The 24586-nt window shown below is 41.2% G+C and overlaps 4 protein-coding genes across 4 annotated transcripts; 2 read left to right on the forward strand and 2 right to left on the reverse strand.

The window, feature by feature from the left end:
* Positions 1 to 5004: 5004 nt before the first annotated feature.
* MELLADRAFT_123252 (bleomycin hydrolase-like protein) lies at positions 5005 to 7844 on the forward strand (the record flags this gene model as incomplete). Its single annotated transcript, XM_007411642.1, has 11 exons — positions 5005 to 5899; positions 5951 to 5999; positions 6070 to 6164; positions 6237 to 6319; positions 6379 to 6445; positions 6513 to 6766; positions 6836 to 6991; positions 7054 to 7172; positions 7254 to 7372; positions 7461 to 7546; positions 7620 to 7844. 11 exons carry the CDS (start codon positions 5005 to 5007, stop codon positions 7842 to 7844), a joined length of 2148 nt encoding a protein of 715 aa, XP_007411704.1.
* Positions 7845 to 18227: 10383 nt separating this feature from the next.
* MELLADRAFT_116942 (uncharacterized protein) lies at positions 18228 to 20714 on the reverse strand (the record flags this gene model as incomplete). Its single annotated transcript, XM_007411689.1, has 9 exons — positions 18228 to 18789; positions 18865 to 19136; positions 19230 to 19452; positions 19568 to 19840; positions 19930 to 20025; positions 20104 to 20175; positions 20250 to 20353; positions 20449 to 20459; positions 20575 to 20714. The coding sequence occupies 9 exons, from the start codon at positions 20627 to 20629 to the stop codon at positions 18582 to 18584; spliced, it is 1314 nt and encodes a 437-aa protein (XP_007411751.1).
* A 485-nt stretch (positions 20715 to 21199) lies between these two features.
* On the forward strand, positions 21200 to 22736 carry MELLADRAFT_64486 (uncharacterized protein; the record flags this gene model as incomplete). The annotated part of the gene is made up of 2 exons (XM_007411643.1): positions 21200 to 21727; positions 21897 to 22736. The coding sequence occupies 2 exons, from the start codon at positions 21200 to 21202 to the stop codon at positions 22734 to 22736; spliced, it is 1368 nt and encodes a 455-aa protein (XP_007411705.1).
* A 911-nt stretch (positions 22737 to 23647) lies between these two features.
* On the reverse strand, positions 23648 to 24256 carry MELLADRAFT_124096 (uncharacterized protein; the record flags this gene model as incomplete). Its single annotated transcript, XM_007411688.1, has 3 exons — positions 23648 to 23808; positions 23891 to 24063; positions 24123 to 24256. 3 exons carry the CDS (start codon positions 24254 to 24256, stop codon positions 23648 to 23650), a joined length of 468 nt encoding a protein of 155 aa, XP_007411750.1.
* Positions 24257 to 24586: the final 330 nt, after the last annotated feature.

A 24586-nucleotide genomic window follows, 5' to 3' on the forward strand; every position in this document is an offset into this window, starting at 1 on the left:
TGAAATCCAAAAGAATTAGCTCAAAACGTTCAAAAATGATGATTCGATGAATCAATCATGATAGAGATTGGATTACTAATTTACAACCTAACTTTTTTGACATGCTTCCATTTTGAATATTTTTTTTGATTGGTTTTTGAAGAATGTGAGGATCTAATGATCCTTTCCACTTGATCTTGTTTGAGGTTAGATGATATCGGTGAAGGTATCTTGTTGGGTAATGGACGATCGTTTGTTTTTTGTTCTGGGAAAATGCTCTATTCCCCGAAATTCCCCGATTGATCCCCGATCCCCAATTTCGGGGGCGGGGATCATTCCCCGACCCCTAATTCGGGGAATGATCCCCGACCCCGGTTTCGGGGACGGGGATCGACCGGGGCGAGGGCCTACTGGCGGGTGATTTCTTCTAAGTTTGCCATTGAATCACTTGTTTCAGCGGTGTATAACGAAGATGTAGAACTCGGTGAATCTTGAGAATCCTGAGAATTCTGATCGTCGCTATGAGTTATCCCGTAGTTCGTCGTTGTTTCGAATTACGAGTAGGCCCTCGCCCCGTCCCCGATTCATTCGGAGATCCCCTATCCCCGTCCCCGAATTCGGGGATCGTTTCTGTTCCTCGAATTCGGGGAAATTCGGGGACGGGGACGGGGAATGCCGGGGATTCTGCGAATCAATCTTGAGAAATCGTAGGCCGAAGAGTCTTCGAACGACTCCCAAAGGATGACGAGCTCAGGAAGTAATGTCGAATTCAAATCACATCGATCAAAGTTTAGAAGAAGATCTCGAAGTACAACTATCAAAACTAGAACTGATCAAATTACTTCAACCTCATTTCCAAATCAAAATTAACCAGCACAAGAAGAAGAACATAAACATTCTCAAGATGAATCTCAAGAAGAAATTGAAACTGAAATTGAAACTGATATTGAAATTGAAATTGAAGCTGAAAATCGTTCTCAAAAATCCTCTCGATTCCTGATTAAAATACATCTTGGTCTTTATTCTTTCAATTGATTTAGTGTGTATTTATTTCAACAGTCTTAGTTTGTTTGGATGAGTTGAACCACTTTGAAGAAACTGATTTGATGGTGTCATTGGCACTCATTGCATTGAAAGACAACAAAAATTAAACAAATTGAAAAGTTTCAACTTTTAAGTATCACTTCTCTTTCAAATTACTCTTTTTGTACGTTATAAATTATAATTTCCAAACATCTGAATGACATGAAGAATCAAGATCCGTTTAAAGGAATCTAAAACTTGAAATAGAAGCAATGATAAAGAACCGATGATAAAATGATTAGCTCAGATGTTTGTAGGATTCTTCATGAAAGACCTGATCACAATTGAACCTTACTTTCAAACTTCCATTGATCCCATCGACTCGACATTGATTGGAATAACCTTGAGATTTTGTTAAGTATCGTTGTTGAAGGTCCTTGATTCCTTTGTGGTCTACCGTGAACGGTCTAATCGTTCGTTTTTGTATTTGCAAAAGGGCGATATTCCCCGAAAATACCGATGTCATTCCCCGTCTCCAAATTCGGGGACGGGGATTGTTCCCCTAACCTAATTAGGGGAAGGGGATCATTGCCCGTCCCCTAATTCGGGGATCATTCCTCGTCCCCTAATTAGGGGACGGGGATCGACCGGGGCGAGGGCCTAATTACGAGTGAGACTAGTCTGTATCCAAGAGTTATACAGTTGTTTCGTACAGTTGGGGTTATTGAGTTGTGGCGTAGGTTTGTACTGTCGAGTTTGTAGATTGTGGCGTTAGTTTGTATCGTTGATAAGGTTATAATGTGAGATGAGGTTTCGGATTTAAAGTTAATATTGATTTGTCTTCTGGCGTCTGTACTTTTAAGATGGTACAATATGATATGAGCAGATCACGTACAGAGACTAGTCTGTTGGTTCTAAGAGTTGGGGCTTGTGGCTATTCTGCTGGGTTGGATCTTATGATGATTGATGATTGAATTGTACCATAGAGGAAAGGGTACAATGAAGGATGACGTATAACAAAGTATATAAGAACAAGCTATACAGTTTATAAGCATATCCTTATAGAATGATCAAATTGAGATCATAACATGAGTCCAGGAAGGATTTGCATTTGAAGCTGTTGCTTTGATTGTCCAAGTACAAATCAACAAAGCTGAGATCAAGTGAGTCAAAAGCAGCAATAAGATGCCAAAAAACCTCTACCAAAATACCCTACTTGGGTATTACTGGAGGGTTGAAAATTTGGGTCTCGGGGCCGGCCTGTGGTTGTGACTAGGCTGGATTAGGGCTGTGACCCGGCCCCGGCCCCGGCCGGCCGAGTCTGCCCGACAGCTTTCCAGAGGCACACGGTACGTGCCCTGACACACGTGATTGAGGTGACAAAAGCCCTGCGGGCGCCTCGGGCGGGGCCGGGCCGCTCAAGGCCCGCTGTACTTTTGCTGTGTTGACAAAATCTGTCTTTCTAAAATTCCTCCTGCAGCTCTTTTTGATTTTGATGTGGGCTCATATAGCTTCTAAAAACCATCACACACACATAAACTTGCAATAAAAAATAAAATAATCACTGTATCGGCTGGTTTTAGCACCTATAATAAGGTCAGGGCGTGCCCTGGTTGGCCCTGAGCACTTTCTGGAGGCCTTCGGGTCTACTCAGGGTCGGGCAAAGCCCCGCCGGCCCTGAAACTTCAGGGCCGGGTCACAGCCCTAGGCTGGATCAACTACAAGGTGTGGAAAAGAACAGCGAACAACTTTTCTCTTTGGTCCAGAGAACCATTCCTTGAAGGAAAGGCTGCAGAGGGGTTTGAAGGTGCTCTCCTGCAAAAGGCTTCAACCCTGAGCAATAAGTTTGTACAATACGAGTTTGGCTCGCTCGCTTCAGTCTCGCAAGGCGAGCGTGGGACTTTGATAAGTTTATGATCTTATATAATTCTTCAAATCCAACCCATCATCCTATCCACTGAGTTCCATCATCGACTTTGTACGATAGACAACCTACGATGTCACTTCACTCTCGACAGTCCCATCGAACCCCCCAATCACAAACTTATCTATTTGATTCAGATGAAGAATTGAAAATGTACATCATCGATTCAGATGAAGAGGTAGTCATTCCGGATTCTGATATCGAAGAGAACAATCCGAATAAAACTCAACAAACTCCAAAACAAAAGGCAGGGGAGGAAATTCAACTGCCAAAATCTCGATCTATCGAAGCCCGATTCCACCCTTCAAAGACTCAAACCGACGCGGTATTGGAAACCAATCCTCAATCTGATTGCCGGCATCACAAGCGATCTATACAAGAGAGAAGAAGAGGACATTCAAAAGACTCCAACGGCTCCCATTTTGATCTTGATCCATGCAAAGCCGACGACAAAGTACGTGGACTGATGAAGCCGTACTTGTTTGAATCACTTCAACTCATTTCTTGCTCGTATGCAACTTCAGAACATACCTCAATCACCGCGGCCAGATCGTAGTAGAGCTTCCTGGCAGATATCTGAAAACATAATCCAGAAGCAAGATTCGGATGATGACAAAGTGGAACTTGGTCACGATGATATCACAGCCAGTAGATCAGATAGGTGTAAATCACCTGTTTGCCTCTCGTCTAATGAGGCTGCATCAGCCTCAACTAATCCACCCAGAAAGTGTACACATTCTGCGACGGGTGATGCAGAAGGGACTTTTTCTACTTCTCATTCTTGGCGGAATGCGAAAGTACCTCATTCAAATTCAACGATTTTTCTTAATGAACAGTCTGAAGACGAACCACTCGAACAACGACCAGAGTCAAAGCGACCAAAACCACCAGTACATAATCCTTCCAATTTGGGTGCTGTCACTGATGGTCACTCCAAGGCCAATGCTTCACCTCCTACTGCTGGAGCTTCGAGACCGGCTTACAGAATTCCCAATATCATCCCTGCCTGTGAACCTAACGATCTCGGTCAATACGAATCTTCTACCTGTCATCAGTGTCGAGTGAAAACTACGCGACCCAAGATGATCTGTGATCAATCACAAGATCCCAACTGCGTCGTTCGAGTCTGTATCAAGTGTTTGATGAGGAGGGGGGTCTACGATGATCATCCTGAGCTTCAACCGCCCATCTTTAGCTTTGTACCAGGCGGAAGGATGTTATGTGTGAAGTGTCGCAATCTCTGCCCATGTATTTCATGTAGAAGAAGGCGTGGCGAGAAAGAGGAATGTCGTAGAGGCTTAGTTAGTTCAACCAATGGATTCTATGGACTCGCCCTAGAAGAACGAGAAAAATTGTTGTTGATGAAGGAACAAAAACGTCAGGCGAAACGAGGAAACGAAGAATCTAGACCATCAAATGAGAAGACTAGACTCACTAGTTCAAGCAACGAAATCTGTGGACTGACCTCAAATGCAACACTACAACATCAAGGTTTGTCAAAGAAGAGAAGAAGTCATCCAGAGGACTCGGATGGATCGGATTTTAATCCAGGCATACGTGATGAACAAGTGCGTACTGGGATGATAAGGTCATAGTTCTCTTACATTACGTTAACTCTGACTCATCCCTTGACCTCCGCCTGTAGATCATATCCCGATCACCACGCCCAAATCGTAGTAGGGTTTCACTTGGCAAGAGGATAGTAAGTGATCACTATAGTCTATATGCTTACTATTGAATAAATTCATCTTAAATCTTACCTCCTGACGCAGGAAAGCGGAATCTGGACGCATAGTGCAGTGGAAGCGCCCCAGCAGCTGGAAGGATCCTATGGACTCACTCCGAAAGAAAGACTCCAGGCTTTATCGAAGAAGAGAAAGATACATCCAGTAGACTCGGATGGATCTGATTTTAATCAAGACATTCCTGGTGATACAGTACGTGATAGAAAGGTGAAGTTATAATTTTGATGGTCGCATGCCTTTAACAAACCACTTGAACTCCTCTGCCTGTAGACCAAACCACAATCACCGCGCCCGAATCATAGCAGTACTTCACGCCACAATGTCGACACGAGGATGGTAAGTGATCGCTGTAGCTTAAATTCACATTGCCTCAATCTAAAATTTTATATTTCGAGTCAGGAATCCGAAATTGAAGCTTATGGGGACATAGAAGAACCTCGGCAGATTGCAGTTGATCGCGATGATCGTACGGCCAGTAGAGCGAATATCCATGATTCACATGGACATCTGCCATCTGGTTATCCACCAGAAGCGTCGACTAGTCCACCAAGAAGCTGTATACTTTCTGGGACAAGTGTAAAGTCAAAGCGACCAAAATCAGCTTCGAAAAACCCTGTCAATTTGGGACATGCGACTATTGGACCTTCTAGATCCAATCCTTCACCTATCGCTGGATCTTCAAAGCTAGTTTATAGGACTCCTAAAAACATACCCGCACGTGAATCTGACGAGTTTGGTCGATACGAATCTTCCTGCTGTCATCAGTGCCAAGTGAACACCACGCAGCCGAAGATGATCTGCGACCAATCCCAGGATCCAAACTGCGTCGTTCGAGTCTGTATCACGTGCTTAACGAAAAGTAAAGTTTACGACGATCATGTTGAACTCCGACCACCTATCTTCAAATTTACGCCTGGTGGCAGGATGTTATGCGTAAAGTGCCGTGATGTGTGTCCATGTGCATCATGTAGAAGAGGTCGTAGCGAGAAAGACCACAGTAGTCGAGGTTCTGATAGTTCAGCCCATGATTTCTGTGTACTCGCTCTAGAAGAACGAGAAGAGTTTTCATCGAAGAAGCAGGCAAGACATGAGCCAAAACGACAAAAGCAAGAATCGCGACCATCAATCGAAAAGACCCTTTGTTCGCATTCCCAGTTCGACGTCAGCCTGGATGCCTTCACTCAATGGAAAAATAGTTTTGACCGAGACGATAAAGCCCAATTGGCTAGTACCTTACTCAGCAAATAAAACATACCCTCTGCTCTTCTTAACCGAAAAGCTATTAGTGTAGATAAACAGATATTCTCAAATACATTGACGGCACAAGCGTGAGCGTAAAATTTATTTTGTCATCCATAAAGCTTATCAATCAAGTTGACCTTTATCTGAACATCTTAGGACCCCTGCCACTAACCAAAAGCCTAATGGACGATGCTGGCTTTTTGCTACTTGCAATTTGGCTCGCATGGGCATCGTCAAGAAATTTGATCTAGGTAGATTGATGATCCATGTTCAATTAGCTTTAACACATCTTACTAACAAGTTCGCTTGACTGTCAACTCCAGGCGATTTTGAATTAAGTCAAAGTCGCCTGGTCTTCTACGATTTCTTAGAAAAGGCCGACTTCTATTTAAAGAGTATGATTGAGGTTAATTCAATCTACCTCTCTACCTTCACAAGTGTCGTGATACTGACGTTCTTCTGCAGCTTGTTGAGCTGCCGATCGAAGCTCGTATCATATCGCATATATCTGGCTCTCCTCTAGGTGATGGAGGTCAGTCTTCACGCATCCTTATCAGCAAATCGCGTCCCAATTGCTATCTGATGTCACTACATTACAGGGCAATGGGATATGGCCGCAGGATTAATTGAAAAGTATGGCTTAGTGCCCCAGCCAATCTATGATGACTCTTTCAATTATTTAAACTCGAGTGGTATCAACGCTTTCCTCACCTCCAAACTTCGTGACCAAGCTCTTGAACTACGTCAAATTTACAAGGATGCTAAGGCTCATGCTGCTGATAATCTTGGTCAAGACTCTGAATCGGCTACCATCGCTGGTATTCGAGCTGCTAGACAGGCTAAAGAAACTATGGTATATATCCAATTACAACCCAACCATTTGTCTCGTTTTCTTTTTGTCTGACTGTCAATTTTTCAATAGATGGCCCAAGTCTACCGCTGCCTAGCTATTGCTCTAGGCTCTCCTCCTTCTCCAACTGAGAGTTTCAAATGGGATTACGTTGACAAGTCAGGCAAGGCTCACAGTCTTGTCTCTACTCCTCTGGATTTCTACCATAAGCATTGCGCTGGATTTCAGGTATATTCATCACCTTTCTCACCCTTATTTTATACCTGACCAGGATTTGATACTCTGCGTAGGCATCTGAATACATTAGCTTGATCAATGACCCGAGAAATCCGTACAACAAGTCATATACTATTGAGCGCGTTGGAAATATTTGGGGGGGTCGTCCGATCAGACATGTCAATACTAGCCCGTCAGTATCTCATTTACTATGGGTTTTGACCATTAAACCATCTTTTTGTGCACTTGACATTGAAGTTTACCTTTGGTTTAGCGATGTGTTGAAGAGCTCAGTGATCAAGATGATCCAAGCTGATAAACCAGTTTGGCTTGGTTGTGATGCGAGCAAGATGTCAGATCTGTCTCATGGTATCATGGACACCAAACTCATTGGTAAACCTTCCTTGCATGTTTTCACACTTGTTTTTTTCCTGGCAAACTGAGGATTGCCTTTTCTGTTGATTGGTGAAACACATGATAGATTACAAAGCTACATTTGGAGTGACGTCTCGCTTGTCGAAATCTGATCGACTTCGAATGGGTGATGGTGTCATCTCACATGTGATGGTCTGTACTCTTGTGCTGTTGTATTCCTGTTAATCCAAACATCATGCCTCATGACATCCTTTCTTTTGCACAGGTCATCACTGCCGTTCATCTTGACGAAGAAGGCAAACCAGTACGCTACAAAGCCGAGAACAGCTGGAGTGATACCGCTGGCCCTCACGGCTGTTTTGTCATGACGGATGCGTGGTTTGATGAGTATGTTTATCAAATCGTCTTACCGAAGTCTTTTACTTCGGATTTGCTTAGAGAAATCTATGATGATCCAGAGCCGAGTGTTTTACCACCATGGGGTATGTAGCTTTCTTCCACTTCTCAGAGATAGGGACACCAAATTGACAAGCTTGGTTGATTATATAGATCCTATGGCAAGTCTGGCTTGAGATTAAATCATAGAATACGGATTTCATATATTATCTTCTCTCAAAGACTCAAAGTTGAGATTGTTCGTTATAGTTGTGTTTTGTGTTTTACAAACTGACCAGTATCATTGTGTGTGTGATCTAATCATTTGTTTTTTTGCAATGCAAGATAATTTAGAGTGGTATTCAGCACATTCCAATGGTTGGAATATGAGCAAATATATTGAATTCAACCTTTTGCTATTCCTTCATCCAAAGCATCCCACCATGGTCCTCATGAGGATATTTTCAGAAGAGTTGATGGCAATTTAAATTCTGATTTATAAATCTTTAAAACTCTAGTCAATTGGAAGTGGTAAAAAATGAATAATGTGGGGCTTTTCCAAACCAAAGTCAATAACAATTGTAACTTGCAAAATGAGGATTGTGTTACAATCGCTCATTCTCAGTTTGATTCTTGAGAATGTTTTGATGTAGTGTACATCAACAAGCAGATGATCCATGGTTGATCACTTGTGTTTGCATCCTTGATTCTGGAAACTTTCTTCTCATGGTCACCATGTAAATATCCGTGTGGCATGTTGACGTGCACACACGGAGAGTTTTGAAATAAAACTCCAAGTCTTTTGGTTGAATTTAGACTGAGATTGTTGTTGAGCACCCTTTGTGCTTTGTGATTTGTTCAAAGGAGTTGCAGAATCCTTGGTTGTCAGCAGGGGTCAACTGACTTTCAACCTCCCAGGTGATAAGGGGAAGATGTGCTTGTTGTGGCACCTCTTTGATGGGTTGTTACAGGGTCTAAGGAAAGTCTTTCGTGTGTGCACGTCGACGTGCTACAAGGATATTTACATGGTGGGTACTGCTGGGTTTCTCAATCAAGCTTAATTTTTTTCTGACATTTTGCTAGTTTTTCTCTACAAATTTGTCATCTTGCAATCTTTGTGTTACTCTGTCTGTAACACTACCTCAGAAGTAATATTTTCCATCCAGAAAAGAAAAGTACGGGCATGTTTTCCTGTAGAAAACTCTCACCAGCACAAAAAAATTGGTAAACATGAGCAGGAAGGTGTGGCTTTCTACTTGATCATTTGTGCTGCTTTGATTTTCTCACATCTTTCAGTAAAACAACTCTTTGTTGTACTAAAAAAACATGTTTTCAGGCTCCAGAGTGTGACCTGGAAGAACCATGGCAGGGGCATGTCAAAAACTCACATTTCACCCAAAACCACCAGATCATAGGGTTTTGGACCAGTTTAAGTTTCTGAGCTGACCTGGTCCTAGGACAGGGATTTACAGGTCACAATCTGGAGCCAACAACATTGTTTCATTAGTACACAAAGTGGGTATTGTAACAAAAATTATGAAAAAATCACAGGAACAGAAAGAAGCAAGTAGAAATATGATGGACCTCTTGGTAATAGTATATATTTATATTTTTTTGTCTTGTTGGGAGTTTTCTACAGGCAAATCTGCCTGTATCTTTCTTTCCCACACAGAAAATATTACTTTTTGTGCAGTGTAAGGAACATTTGACTCAGAACTTCTAACTTTCAGGCAATGAACCATGATCATGTCCTCCTTAAGCAATTGGTCAGATGGAAAGAAACAGATGGGTATGCCAGATTGGAGAACACAACCGGGCTACTTTCATTTACTTCCATTTCTAGCTCTCAATTTGGGATTGCTGGAAGCAAACTTTGCAAAGCCTGTACCGTAAAGATGGCTTGGGGTCCGCTGTTAAGTGAGTGTCAGATGGTGCCAGAGAGTCTTGAGACAGTGACTTGTGAGACCGCTTTGGCATAAGACCCCTTGTGCTTTTGTTGAAAAGTGAAATATGTGGGGGTTGGGTGCTGTCTTGAGTACTCAATGCTCACTAATGGGGCTAGTAGGATCTTATGATTTATGTAAATAGGATTAAATATCACAAATATAAAAGTATTTACAAAGGGTCAAAAATAGAAATAGAGAGAGGGGGGAAGGATAATGATGAGATATAATTATAAAAAGTGAAGGATGGCTCCTGGTCCTTCCTTTAATCTTCAAGTTGACAGATCAAAGAGTGATTTAAAGTTCACTAGTCTAGTTGTTCCATGGTCACTAACCTTGGGTTGTTCTTATGGTCACCAACCTTGGGTTATTCTATGGTCACCAACCTGGGTTGTTATATGGTCACCAAACTTGGGTTGTTATATGGTCACCAACCTATGGGAGTTCTACTTAGTGAAAGTAGAGGATCCTGAGAAAGGTGAAGAGTATTACTTACTTTTAATCAGGGAACAGATTAAAGTAGTGAAGATATCACTAGTCTTATATTTATAAGACTCTTGATATTTACTTCAGTAGAACTTTGATTGTTCTTAAAAGTAGTGTGTAATAAAAGCTTGGGGGGAAATCTCTCAAGGCTGAGAGAGGAGGGGTTTATATACTCTCCTCTCCAAACCTAACTGTGGTGAGATTTGTTTACATCCCTACTTTGGTATAGGGTTTGATTATCATTATTATTTGGGATTATTACTGATAATACTTAACTACATATACCTGTTATGTGTAATATGTAATATAAGCTTTTTAACTCTTGACACTGGGTTATGAGGTGTAATTGATATTTTATTACATGCTACATATTATTTTAAATGTATATATATATATGTAATTAAGATGTATATATGATTTATCACAAGTTACATATGTTTTGTAAGGTTTATGTACATGTAATTAGTTGTCTGAAGGTGGTTATATATGTTACAAGTTAGTCTTTGGGTTCAAGATGGGCACCGGCCCCGGTTTTTGGCCGGATCTCAGACGGATGCTCCGTTGGGAGCGGTTGTCGGAAAGGCCTCTCAAGCCAACCAGCGGCCGGTTTGGAAGTTGGATGAGGAGGAGGAAAAACTGGATATCCATCCGATATCCAACGAATATACCCTTTATATTTGTCTGACATGTATAGGCGTGCAAGGTGTGTATTAATGTATAATTGTAGATAACAAACATTGAAAAGAGGATAAGAGAAAAAAAAATAGTAGTTAAAAAAATTAATCACTATCCTCCACTTCTTCACAAGTCAATTTCCAAGGACCAAACACCTGGTACCAATCTTTAACACATAAAAGCGCCTCCACATGTAAACAAGATAGATTAGTACGCTGAGGGCCCAGAATTCTTTTTGGTTTTGTTAAAAACCCCTTCTGAAGGACAGCTAGTTGCTGGAATTGCGAGGAAATACATCACCATTCTGGCCAATCCTGGATAAATGTCCACTCGTTTTTTCCAAAACTCTAACACCTTGATGTCGCAAGCTTCTAACTTGTCAGCTAGGTACTGATTGATCTCGTTGCTAATTGAATGATCATGTTGAACATCTTGGGCTCCAAAAATTGCATCTTCAAAGTACTGAGAAGTTGATGTTGCACTAGTCAATTTTCTGGTGGTATTTGGAGGTGGTATTGGTATATCGACCTCAAAGTTCAACGCCTCCTGTTCAAAGATGTATCTGATATCTGAAGTGACGAGGTCATATTGATTAAAAAAAAGGCTCGATCCTTTTTGTAAATGAGAAATACATGCACTGATTAGTACCACATTAGATTAGAAAGTGCTGAGACAAACTTATATGAAAATAGTTTAACTTGAGGCGTGGGTCAAGAATAGTAGCACAGACTGGTGCAGGTTTTGTAAGCACCTTCTTGAAGTACTCTTCAAGCTTAGATATCATGGATAGTGAAGCAGGAATTAATTGATCATGATCGTATTTTTGAGCTACCTATAAGCAAATCATTTCACATCAACAAATTGGATTGTGAGCATGAAAAGATTATAAAATGAACTTACAGATTTTAGTCCTTGTAAGACTACAACATACATAGGCACAACTTGATGCATAGTCGGGAACTTTGACTTGCAAAGGATCTTGGTTGCTTCGCTGAGGGGCTCCAAAAAATCACACATTTGCTTGACGTCATTCCACTCAATTGGTAAGACGGAATACTTCTTGAAATCTTTACCCTTACAGAACTCGTCGCACGCTTCTCGTAGACGGAGGAGCCTTCAAAACATATGATATGAAGAGTTCCGACAAGTGGGAACATCCACAATCAGCCGAGTTGCCGTGTGGACAGGTCGTTTTGGACGAGCGGGTTCAACTTTATCAAAGGTTGGATCTTCTAATAGATAGTTCAGAGCGTTGGTATTGGTAGGATCCTCGGAAATGGGAGCAGGGTTTGAGGAAGGTTGAGAGGGTTCTGGATTCATCAAGTTGGCAATTTCACGTCTCATTTTGACTATGCTGGCAAAATGAGAACCGCGTTGAGGGCTGGATCGGGTGGATGTAACAAGACCGTGACATCGAGAATAGATTGTCTTCAGATTAACTTGAGCAACGTCGGGAGGGTCCACAAGATTGTGAAGATCCATCTGATTTGACGAGTCTTCTTCGTCTTCGTCCGATTCAATGAGTTGACCAAAGACTTTGAGTCCGTCTTTGGCCGCAAGATTGATCACATGCGCAACACAGCCATAAACTTGGGCCTGGTGATCAAAATCAATACCATCTGTTTGTCCGATGACTCGACCGATAGCCGCATTGGTACCAACGTTGTCGGCAGTCATTGCGCAGAGCTTATCCTTTAGACTGTACTTAGTAAGATATTCAACAATTAACCTAGCAAAGTTGTCAGCGTTGTGTGGACCTGTACATTCGGAAAGATTAGTATCAGTTGATTTGTTATGAAAGAAGGAAAAAATGATCGAAAAAAAAGTCTCACCTTTGATTTCAGCAATACCAAGTGTAATGTCCATGAGATCCCAGTTTTCGGTCATAAAGTGACAAGTAAGGGACATAAATGCAACATTATTTGGTGATGTCCACGCATCTTGAGTGATTGCAATTGATTTGGCCGGTCCCGAGTAAAGCTTCTTGATATGATCTTCGTATAGATAATATAACCTGCGCATGTGTCTAGCAATAGCGTTACGTTTGACTAGCATAACATGAGGATTACAAAGCGATAAAAGGCGTTGAAAAGATGGTTTCTCGATAATAGAAAAAGCAAGATCGTTATCGGCTATAAAGTAACAGATACTAGTCTTCACGCTGGTAAGGTTGAGTGCGTTCTGATATTGAATGTCGAGAATATATTAAGATAAAAGATTTATGGAAGATAAAAGATTATAATATGAAAGATAAAACGAGGAAAAGCAAATAAATAAATAAATGATTGGATATGATTAAAATTTGTTGAAGTGGAAATGAAAGAAAATAAAAGAAGTCAAAATAGAATTGAATAAAAGACAAAAACAGTGCCGCTCACCAAATGACCAGTCTTAACCTCCTTGAAAGCAGCTAGGATATTTCCTTGTTTTTGATTGCCATCACGGACACCGTGCTTGGTTTCAAGGTGGTTTTTCATCGAGGTAGTACTACCTTTCTTATCACGAGACAACTGCTTGCCACATTTGTTTCCGTTGGCCATGACAAAACGACACTGATTGATTTCTTGATCTTGAAGCTTTTTAAAGTATTTCCAAATGTAGCTTGCTGGCCAAGTGGTAGTTGAGGTATCTTCCGTCAGATTGGAGTGTTTGGGTTGGGAGGTGCCATCAGTATTTGCCCCAGACGCACTGCTTGGGGCTTGAGACATCTTAAAATAGATATAAACCACGTGAATTGTGGAATCTTGTGGATTGAGCGGGATAAGAGTGTGATGGAATGATTCGAGCAGGTGGGGAAGGTAAAGACAGAGTTGACTTGCCAATGGATGATGGGCTTAAACACAAATTTAAAAAAAAACGAGAACAGGCCTTTTTTGGCTATAGCGGCCGGATAACCGGCGGATAGCCGGTTCGGTTGTCGGATGGAGGATTATTTAAAAAAAAACTAATCGGATGTTCTCCGATCGGTACAGATAGAATAAATATCCGCCGGTTCGGTATTCGGATGAGGCTAGAGACGCCGGATATCGACCGGTGCCCATCTTGACTTTGGGTACATACATTTGTAACCAGGGCTGACAAAATACCACAAGCAAAAAGAACTAAAGGCTTCAGATCTGTGGAAATCCTTGAAGTTTTCAAAAATTTGCCTGTCCTTTGAAGTTGGCAAAACCTTCAGGCTTTAAGACATCCAGTTTCTCAGGTGCTAGACCATGGGCACACATCCATACACATGGTTCTTCTGGAGGACAGCGCTGTAGACACCAAAGCAACCCAACCTCAAAACTGCTCTACTTCTCACCACTGCCTAACCCTCAATTAGACTTTGTGTCAAACTCCCAAATTGTCATCAACATATTTATCATCTTTTTCTGTGTTCAAAAATCTTGCTTCTCTGAGAAACATGATCCACCTGTCTTTTCTCAAGATTTCTGTGCTAGTCTCTGCCTTTTGTCTCAGCACATGCACCATATCCTTGCTCTATTGCTTTGGAGGATATATCCAGGACCCTGGAATGCGCCTACTGAGGCGTCTGACGTAAAACCCGACATTACGCTGGTCGCAATTTTTTTTTTGGCAAAACCCGACATTTTTGGTCAGATACCTCCAAGCAACGGGCCCGGAGAAAAGCCTTGATACCCGGGTAGAAGCCTCAAAACCCGGGTAAAAGCCCTGGTATCCGCAAAAAAGCTCCGGTCATTTGACAAAAACCACACTACTGTGGGTTCAAACCCCATAAATGTCACAAAAGGACCAATTTCCCGACATTTCTGGTCAGATACATATGCGCGGTAACCTCCCAAAACCCAAAACCCGACATTTTTGGACAGATACATCTGAGCTCAAACAGGCCAAAACCTGACATTTTTGGTCAGACGCCTTAGTAAGAGCATTCCAGGGTCCTATATATCCCCAACCATATTGGTGGTACTGGTTTGCCAGGTTTCTGATTTTCTTGTCAAGCTCAAGTGCAATTCACCACACATCTCAACTGAATCCGTCTGCTCTGGCTTATGAAGTTTGCTTGACTGCCCAAGATGAAAACAGTCAGACCAATTGTGACCCATTGAGCTGTTGGAACAGGGTATCCATTTTTGACTTAGCAAATTCTTTCTTTGGTGATCAAGTGGTACATGGAATCTCACCGGTGCATATTCTTTTGGTCACAGAAAAGCATGGCAACAAGTGGGCTCAGCTGCATCATTGTCTACCAAAAGTTGAAAATGGCCCTGGAGAAAGCATACAACAATGCAAGGATTATTATTGGGTTGCATCTGAAAAAGCATCCTGTGAGTGGCCACTTTCAAATCATGCTGTCTATCAAGGCTTACTCTGACGCCTATTTGACATGTGGATCACATTTCTCAGCTTGTGCCAACCACCCCCGGGCTAAATTCTTCTGCACTCTGAAGCCAGAAGATCACATCACTTTTATAAGTCAGTCCAATCTAAAACAATCCAAGAAGGCCACATCATTGATGAGAGAATTTTTGCCTTCCAGTGTTTTCAAAGTGCTCCTGATACCATACTTGGTGGAATGTGTTCTTAATTGTGCGTCTTGCACCTAGCAAATTTGAAATCACCTGTTGAGTTGCAACTTTGAATTACCAAAGGAACCCATTTGACACTTTATATTTTCCAGTGCTACGGGCACACAGTTTGAACTATTTCTTTTTGTCAACCTTTGTATCTTGTTGAACTCTCAAGAGAGTATCATGTCACTTACTCAATTTCATGATAAATGGAAGGAATTGGGGTCAAATTGATAAAGAACATGTACATGAAAAAAGATGATTCTGGAATTATGGTCCAGAGACCAAGGGACTTGCACCTAAAGTCAAGCTCATTGGTGATGGGCACACAAGGCTCTTGGTGGTAGAACTTGTTACAATAGACTTTTTGTTTGTTTGTTTGATCATTCAAAATTAATCCATGTTGCACTTGAGTGTCTTGAGGCTTGGATGCTTTACTGCCATTTTCATGTTTTTTATCTACAGCTCAGTTGATGTCTACCCCAGAGCTCAGAATTCTTGCCTTTGAGATCTCAAAGTGCACTATGGTAGTTCTGTGTTGTGGATTTGGACTTCCAATTTGGTTCTCAGGATTTGGAAATCATTGAAAGCTCATTTTGCCAATTTGACTCACATAAACATGTGCATTTGAATGCAAGTTTAATTGTGTAAAAGGTGAAAAGCCTCAAACCTTGTCAGATACCTGAACCCTGATGCCCAATCAACAATACCAAGGTGATTCTCGAAAATCTGGTCATACTAGTACTACATAGCAATTGGTAACCTACACAGCTAACATACCCACATGTTACTAAAAAAGTTAGTGTTAGAATATAAAGCTTGAATATTCAATAAAAACTCAATCTGGTTCAATTGTTGGGGCAATTCAATGTCAGGTGGTCATACCACAAGAATGATTAGGTGTGCAAGTTTTAACTTATTGAATGACATCAATTCTAAGGTAGCATCAAATATGTATCATTTCTATGGATGAGTGACTCTCAATAAGATGCTGAAATTTGTCATGGCTTGATGTCAAGAAGAGTTGTAGTCAAACTATCAAAAATGGCTCTTTAAAACAAAATGTCAACACCCTGAGCTTTTTGTGCCCATAACCGGTGGCCTTGATTTTATGTGTAGGTAAGACTCCAATAACTGCCTGTAGAGCATGGGGAATGTGAGTATCTGACTTGGTCCAGTACATGATAGACAGGCTTTTAAGCTCCCTTGGCCCATATATAGCCCTCTTGCCAACCAGAGAACTTTTGCAGAGCAAAACCTCCTATGTAGTGACAAGAGATCCCACATTTAATCCCATGCAAAAATATAACCAAAACTCTCTCACTCTAGTCTCAAGGGTGTAAACCAAACAAAAATATGTATGTCATAAGTCAGCCTGAGCCCCAAACTGATGCCCCAAGGGTTCCCCAAGCCCCAAACCCTTGGAGTGTGGGTTTGGTCAGGATTTTTGGGGCCCCTTAGGACTCACGGGCGGGGGGGGCATAGTCCTCAAACCCCCAATCTTATCCGTGGCGACCCCCTGCTTCCCCCTAGTTTTAGGCATTCAGGATAGGGGTTGGGGGGCTTCTGAGAGCCAGGTCTTGGTTGGTACAGAGTAGGGTTTGGGCGCGGGGGGCTTATTGGGTATTGGTTTGGGGGGCAGGTAGGCCATCCCCCGTGTTTTCAGGGTTGGGGCTCAGGCTGAGTCATAAGTTCATGTTTTTCTTAGCAAAGGATGCAAAGAAGAGCACCCTTGACTAACAACTTGCTTGGTACAAATAAAAAGCCTTGCCATTACAAAACAATGATTATTGGTTTCAAGAAATGATGCCACTTTCTCACAAATCACTATCTGCTTTTTGGTGTGCCAAGATTTGAAGTTTTCATATATACTGAACCATTCAGCAAAAACATCCATGTCTGACTTGCCATCATAACTTCAAAGAGTAAATCAACATTTTGGGGTGCTGATGATGTCTGTCTCTTTGTTCTTGACATTTTGTGTAGTTTCATTTTGAGTTTTGGTTTGACTTTCAATTTGAGTTTCACAATAAGAAAAAGTTGATTTGAACAAATAGATTTTGATTGTTGGCCTTTTCATTTTGAGGCCATCCTTGTTACTTCTTAGGGGGTTGAGGAATGGTCATGAGGTGTGTAGGCTGGTTTGTTTATTGTGATATGATGAGAGAAGATGTGACTGGATTGATTTGGGCAAGGCATACCCAATCCTCTGTGGAAAGGATTGGAACTGGAAAAGATATTGAGGATAACAGTGTTGGAGCCATGTTTGCTTTGATAGCAATCAAAGGTTTCCAAACCACGTTGGATGCAGTGGGTGTGGGTGTTATTTGAGAGGAGTTTTGGATGTGTTAATGTTGTGAGGTATTTGGATCCATAGATTGATTTTTTCTCTCATGGGTGATCAGATCTAGCCCATCTCCACCCAAATGAAAAAACTCATCCAAAAATTATCAAAAATCAAACAGGTTGGGAAGGGTTTTTGATTTTGATTTTGATTTAATGCTTGTGTACCCTTAATTAATGCGGAAGAAAAGAACAAATTAGTCAGTCATGCCTCTCAAACATACCAAGACACAGAAGTGCCATATGACTATGCCACTTTGACCACCTCACATGCAGTCTGATAAAAAATAAAAGGAAACTGTCAGTCTCAGGCTTTTGAATGGTGTAACTCAATGATCTCATCTCCCATTCAGTTGCAAATGGGAGACCCACCTTGAGGGATTCCAGTGTAGAATCCAACCTACATAGTAAGCCTACTCAGACACATAAGAACTCCAGAGATGAGCAAATTACCAAAAAAATGATAAAACTTTTGAACTTGAGATTCCCTATGAGTATATAGAACCCCATTCAAGTTTACCTTCTTCAAAAAAGACCCTTCCATAAAATCAAAATCAAGTCATCAAATGATTTAAATTAAAACAAAGTTCTGAATGAAATGAAATGAAAAAGAAATAAATAATTTTACAATCAAAAAAAAATCAAAGCAAAAAAAAACAACTCAATCATTTCGAAAAAAAAGATGTCATACTTAATTCACTCAAATTGAAAAACAAACAGAGTCACTTCATGCTCACATACACGCACACAAACATGCACATATACATGACCTCACACTCAATCTCCTACATCAGCACACTTCTTTCCACACGCACAACAGAGCTTCAGTACAGTATTTAGGTTTCATAAACAAAGATAGCCAACTGGCTCTTTTCAGCAGGGAGATGTACCAGCTGTAGGTCTAGAGGTGTCAGAGTCACGACTGGCAGTAGGACTACGACTAGGGAAAGAAGATTGAGCAGAAGAAGCAGTGTCAGGTGAGAGTGGTAGTTCAGTTGGATTACCATCTACTGGTTTGCTTTGATAACTGAAGATGAATTCTTCAATTGCTCGAGCTCCTTCTTGTGCATCGCTTGGTAATCTGATATTCCAAACATGGGTTAACGTCTTATTCGAGGTTTCAAGTCAAGCAGTGATGACAGTAAAGCTATCTTACTTGAACTTTGGTTGCCATTCATCTCCCTCCAGTTCAAAGAAAACTGGTTCCCAAGTTTCTCCACTCTCTTCACGTTCTTTCGCACGATCACGTTGAAAGTCTTCGATACGTGTTTTGGCCTCCGTTGCTGCATCTAGGTCTTTCTTTTTGATTGCTCGTGTCACATGTGACCAAAGTTTTCGAGATTCATTCCAATTCTGTTCGGATTCGGGTGCGACGGTTTTCTGGGTCACTTTAGCCGAAGAGGCATCGAACAGGACTTCTGTCTTACCCTACGTTGGAGAAAAACAAAATGATAGGATCGCATTCTCAGACAAAGTCGACCACCAGACATCATTCTTCACAAACATAATATATAAACCTACCTTTGTTCGCTTCAGTTCCATAACCTCATTCCACTTTCCCGAGATCTCTCCCACCACTCCAGTTTTGTCTCTAACTCTACCTCCAATCGCATTATAATCACCACTGAAGAAACCTTTTGTTTTGAATTCCACATCACAAAACACCTGATTCTTCTCATTCTGAACTTTAGATTCATCCCCTAATTCCAACATCATCTTTCCAAACACAATCCCACGTGCATACCTAAGATAAAGCAAGCCGAAAAAAACCCGGTTGGTTAACCAACGTGCTTTGTACCCGCATCTTTGGAACAGATATATCCAGACTGAAATGAAAAGTCAAGATAAGAAACACAAACATATTGGGCATCGTGATTCGATAAATTCCATCCTCACTACGATCGCCAAACCTAAGTTTACTAGTCCCTTCCATGATAGTAGCAGCGCTGTTACCCAAGAATTTACTCTTTGGTCTCAATTCTCCCCAAATCTCTAAATGATGACCCGGTGATGCATAATAAAAAGCTGATACAGGTGGATGATGAGAAACTTGTTCTGCTATGTAAAAACCTTGAGTTCCATCAGGATATTCATAACGACACCTAAAAAATTCACCCAAGATCGGATTATAACTAGGGCAGAATTAAGTGATCAAATGCAATTTGAGGTCAGGTACATAGATGACGCGATGTGGAATTTCACAGGAGAGCTTGAGACCTACGGTTTTTTGACACCTTTAGGTTTGATATGCCAACCAGCGAGGTAGTAGCGTAAGACTTCAATGAATCGCTCCGTTGCATCTTCGTTACGGCTAGCCCTGCATTTGTGAAACAAAATCAATCGAAGGATCGTCAAAAAAACGTCAGAAATCACGGACAAAGGTGAAGACATTTACCCAAAGATCAGATCTGGGTGACTAAGGAAGTCGGTGATGCGTTCCAACATGCTACGAGGCTCGAGGACGAAGCTAAAAAGGTGAAATGGTGTGGTTCAGCGATCTCAATAAAATCTAAACCTCATCAGATGGTCAAAACAACCAACGTAGGTAGGGTGACTTTATGCAAATCCATTCCGATTCGTAATTGAGAGATTAAGGCCGAGAGAATATTCCTTGGCTCTTCATCTAGGACTTCAGTGTCATCAACCTGGTAAATTGGGTTCAAAATCACAAAGCATAGAATCGTGAGGATACTTGAAATATGAATAAATCATGTTTTGACAATGTGATGATTATACGTACTTGTTCGGTTACTGTGGGTTTGATTTGGATTGATATTCATAGGAAGAAGTGAGAGACAAAGAAAGAGAGGATAAAAGGTGTTCAGTGAGATGAAGAACTGATTTGAGATTGAATGAATCAACGTACTATCGTCAGAGAATGATGCTTTTATGGGTGATGGTTTGGGCGGAAAGAATCCCATGATGACTGATTGAATGAGGTTGAGGTTGAAGTTGAGGTTGAGGTTGATGGTGATTTAGATTGATGATGGTTTTGAAAGTTTAAAGTGGATTTGGTCAAGAAGGTAATGAAGCCAAGCTGAAGCCAAACGTTGATCAATTCATGTGACATCTTAACTCAGACACGAACTGTAACATACATAAGTGGTGATATTCAACTAAATTTAGACCCCGAAGCTGCTCCCGAAACTAGATCGGATCGAATGGCCCGCGATCGGATGAGAATCTCAGTCACATTCTGGATGGCACTCAACAAGCAGCACGCTTCAGGAATCAAAAGGCCAGATTAAGATTCAACCATTCGTCATGATAAAAGGATAGATGACCCATAACCATTGACAAACCCACCCTTTGGAGGTGATCCGCAATGTTAATTTCACCAAGCTATTTACAGCGACCGGATCCTACGTGTACGATGTGCCTCACAAAGTAAGATATAAAGTTGGTAATTAAAATTTGCTTAAAATGATCGAGATAGCTAATTGTAAATTGATACTTGCGCCTCGTAGTTCGATTTCAATCCTTCTTCAAGGATGTTGAGATTCATCATTCAAGTCCAGCCGATTCTGAGCCTTGAGGTGGTCAGGGGCGTAGCACGTACCATGCGATCCGAGTGCCCGCCCACCGCGACCCGGCTACTATACTTGAAGCGCCAACAAAATTCCTTCTGTCTGATGCTCATCAAAAAGTTTGCAACTTCACGAGGATCTCATCAAAGAGAGACGATGATTAACTCCTCGGATAGCCCGTATAGGCCATCGAACTCACAACAAGACGGTTGGCTCCCAGTCGAAATCGTGTCCCAAATCGTGGAAATCTTCTTCGATCAACTATCTGCAGGCAAAGTGTCGTGCCAGGATTGGGTCGAAAGCATTGCCTATGACCTATTGCTTTCCTCATCGAGCACTGCTGAACTCCTCAGCTTGCGATTGGTCTGCAAAACTTGGGACATGGCTGTTACTCCCATCTGCTTCCGTGCGGTTTGGTTCCACGACTCAAAAGGAGTGCAGTCCATCATAGACCTAATGACAATCCCGGAACCGCTGGATATTTCCTCTTTCGTAAGACGGCTTGCATTTCAAGATGTATGGTTTTGGCAAGAAAAAAGTACGCCCAAGTAAAGTACACAAGCAAACCAACTAGCTTCTTTCAGGCAATCTGATGCCAATTTTTCAAACAGACTGTGAACATGTAGATCCGATTCTACGCTCTGCACTGTCAACTAATCAGGTGATAAAAATGATCAACTTGATTGGTCGGAACGTAACAGAGTTACATTTGAAAGTCTCTGATTTGATCATGATTACACCAGCGCTTGTGGAGGCTGTGAGAAATATCAAGGATCTCAAAACACTTAGTATTCAGGGACGACGACACTATGAACCACACGGAGGTTATGATCCCCAAGCGCTTTCTGATCTTCTTGCCGCGCCTTGCAACCTCGAATGCTTGATATTTCAAGGCTATAATTTGAAACATTCAAAGTTGGCACCCACAGCCCTGTCGAAACTAAAACATATCCGCTTCATCGATTGCTTTGACAGTACAAACATTGAATCAATTATCGACATTATCGATCGGACAAAAGACAGTGTGATTTCTATGGAGATGTTAGCTGATGAGACTGATCATGACTCATATGAATTCCCTAATAATATTGAGCCCGTATTTAATGGTATCCTGAACACACTCGAAGTGATTTCCTGTGGTACAATCATGTCAGACTTATCGGAAAGGACCGTTGAGACTGAGTTTCCACGACTTCGAGTGATATGTAATATATACGCATCTTCTTACCATGAAGACTCATTTGTGGCGCTTTGGGATATCTTTTATAACGTTCGAACCATCGTTCAACTTTCAGACGATGGCCAGAATTTTTGGAGGTCGAGTTTGAATCGTATCTCGGACGATCCTTGGAAGCCACCTAAACTTCGACTCCTTGTCTTTACTAGCTTCCACGGAGAAGACGAGGAATTAGATTCAGAACTAGTTGATACCTTAAAATCACATGGGGTGTACTGTTGTTACATTCCCCGAATAAGACCTGATGAGATGTTGGTCAGTTAATCTTTATAGCACAAGACAGCTCAAAGTATCAATGCTGACTTCCTTGTCTCTCCTATAACTAGGAATTGGACTTGAGCTTCAATGGCCCAGTGGAATGAGTTGATGTATACTTCTCTAGAGTATGTTAGGTTTGGTGATAACCTTCTTGAATTCCATATAGAACAATGAGCTACCATAGTTTGTCGAATTATTTTAGTTATTGTGATGTAAGCAGTTTATCATCACAAGTAATGACGCGGACTTTTCAGTCCTATTGCCATCATTCAGCTAAGAATTTCAGCTGTAGCAAAACGCTGGTCCAAATAGGTTGATTTAAGGATATTCAAATGGTAGGCAAAGTCAAAGTCTTGTTACATTGCTCATTGAACTATCTAAACGAGTCGAAAGTGAGGGAACTAGTACACCTGAATACTACAGCCATCGATGATCTAGTCGGAACACGGAGTTTGCAGTGTCTGTTGATATTTACATATTGTTTGACCATGAATTAAAGAAGAGGTATGGAGCCTCAAATTCAAACCAGGTGGCCTCAATCAAGATTTCCCAAATTCGATCATATTTCTTTTCTGTTCGTGGAATGTTTTATGAACTGGGTTTTCGGCAGTAGCCCAATTTAACTCACACCAAACAACATCTGAAGCTACCTTGATCATCTTTTGCCTTAAGATTCACAGATGTGAACTTTGAGAGAACGTTTTTTTGAACTTCCAATTAAAGTCTTGATCTTCAGTCAGAATTGATGATGCTCAAGTAAGGATATAACAAACAACAATCACACATTCAAAATCTCATAGTTTGTATTACTTCAAAGAAAAATTTTGTATCAATGTCATCTCAGAAAACATGTGATAGAAAGATTCATTTTTCCAGAGGTCAGGAAGACTTGTGATGTCATTATTTGGATGATGGCTCTAAGACAAGATTAAATCAGCACATTGGAATAACTTCCCATCACTAGCATGAAATTCAACTTGTATGGTAGCAGAAGATCCTTTCTTAGGAAGGGGTTTGATATGCTTCAATGAACCAATGTCAACATCGAAACAGAATTTCTTTTGACCTTTAATTTGTTCTTGAAAGATCAAAGGAAAGAAACCCCAAAAAGGTTAATAACTATAACCTCATTTTTGATTCATTGTTTATGAAAAGCTTACTAGAATGTAACAAATAATTCGTTTTTCCATTGTTACTAAAATCGGAATCGCTGACTGGCTTAGACTTTGTACTAAGGAGTATATTCACCTCAGCTTTCTCATGATGCGATGTTATGCAAACGGAAAATTTGCCTGATAGGGGAATCTTTGTTCGATGATTCGAAGGATTTGGACTAAATTCAAGAGATTAGAAAAGCGAACAATTAAGATCAAGAAAGATAAGAGTACTCACGCTCCACCACAGAATTTTGTTTCCATCTCTTCCTTGAAAAGTCTAGTAGGCGGAGAGTCCAAAGTGAAATGAGCAGATGCAAGACTAGCTAAGACCAGAGCTAGTAAGATTGAAGGCAAAGTTTTAGAGAACATGATGTGATGATTGTGGTTAGAAAAACTACGTGAAACTGTGATATTGGACAAATCTAACTGAAAGAGGTTTTATGAGATTCAAGTTGAAAATTAAGCGACAAGATCTATCTTTACGGCCGCCCTTTCAAGCAAATTTCAATATTGCATTTTAGTACACCCTCTAGGCTCATGAGGCCATTACCAGACACGGGCGCAATGACGACGGAGCACCTGTTACGCCACCGGTATCCGATATCCAGCAACTTTTTGGGTATCGGCGACTCGATATAAAGTCCCAAAAAGCCCAATGGATGTCGACTTTGTCGTTCGACACTTACACCAAGTGGCAAG

Source organism: Melampsora larici-populina, assembly GCF_000204055.1.
Source record: "Melampsora larici-populina 98AG31 unplaced genomic scaffold MELLAscaffold_26, whole genome shotgun sequence".
In the NCBI taxonomy this organism is placed as follows: Eukaryota; Fungi; Basidiomycota; class Pucciniomycetes; order Pucciniales; family Melampsoraceae; genus Melampsora; species Melampsora laricis-populina.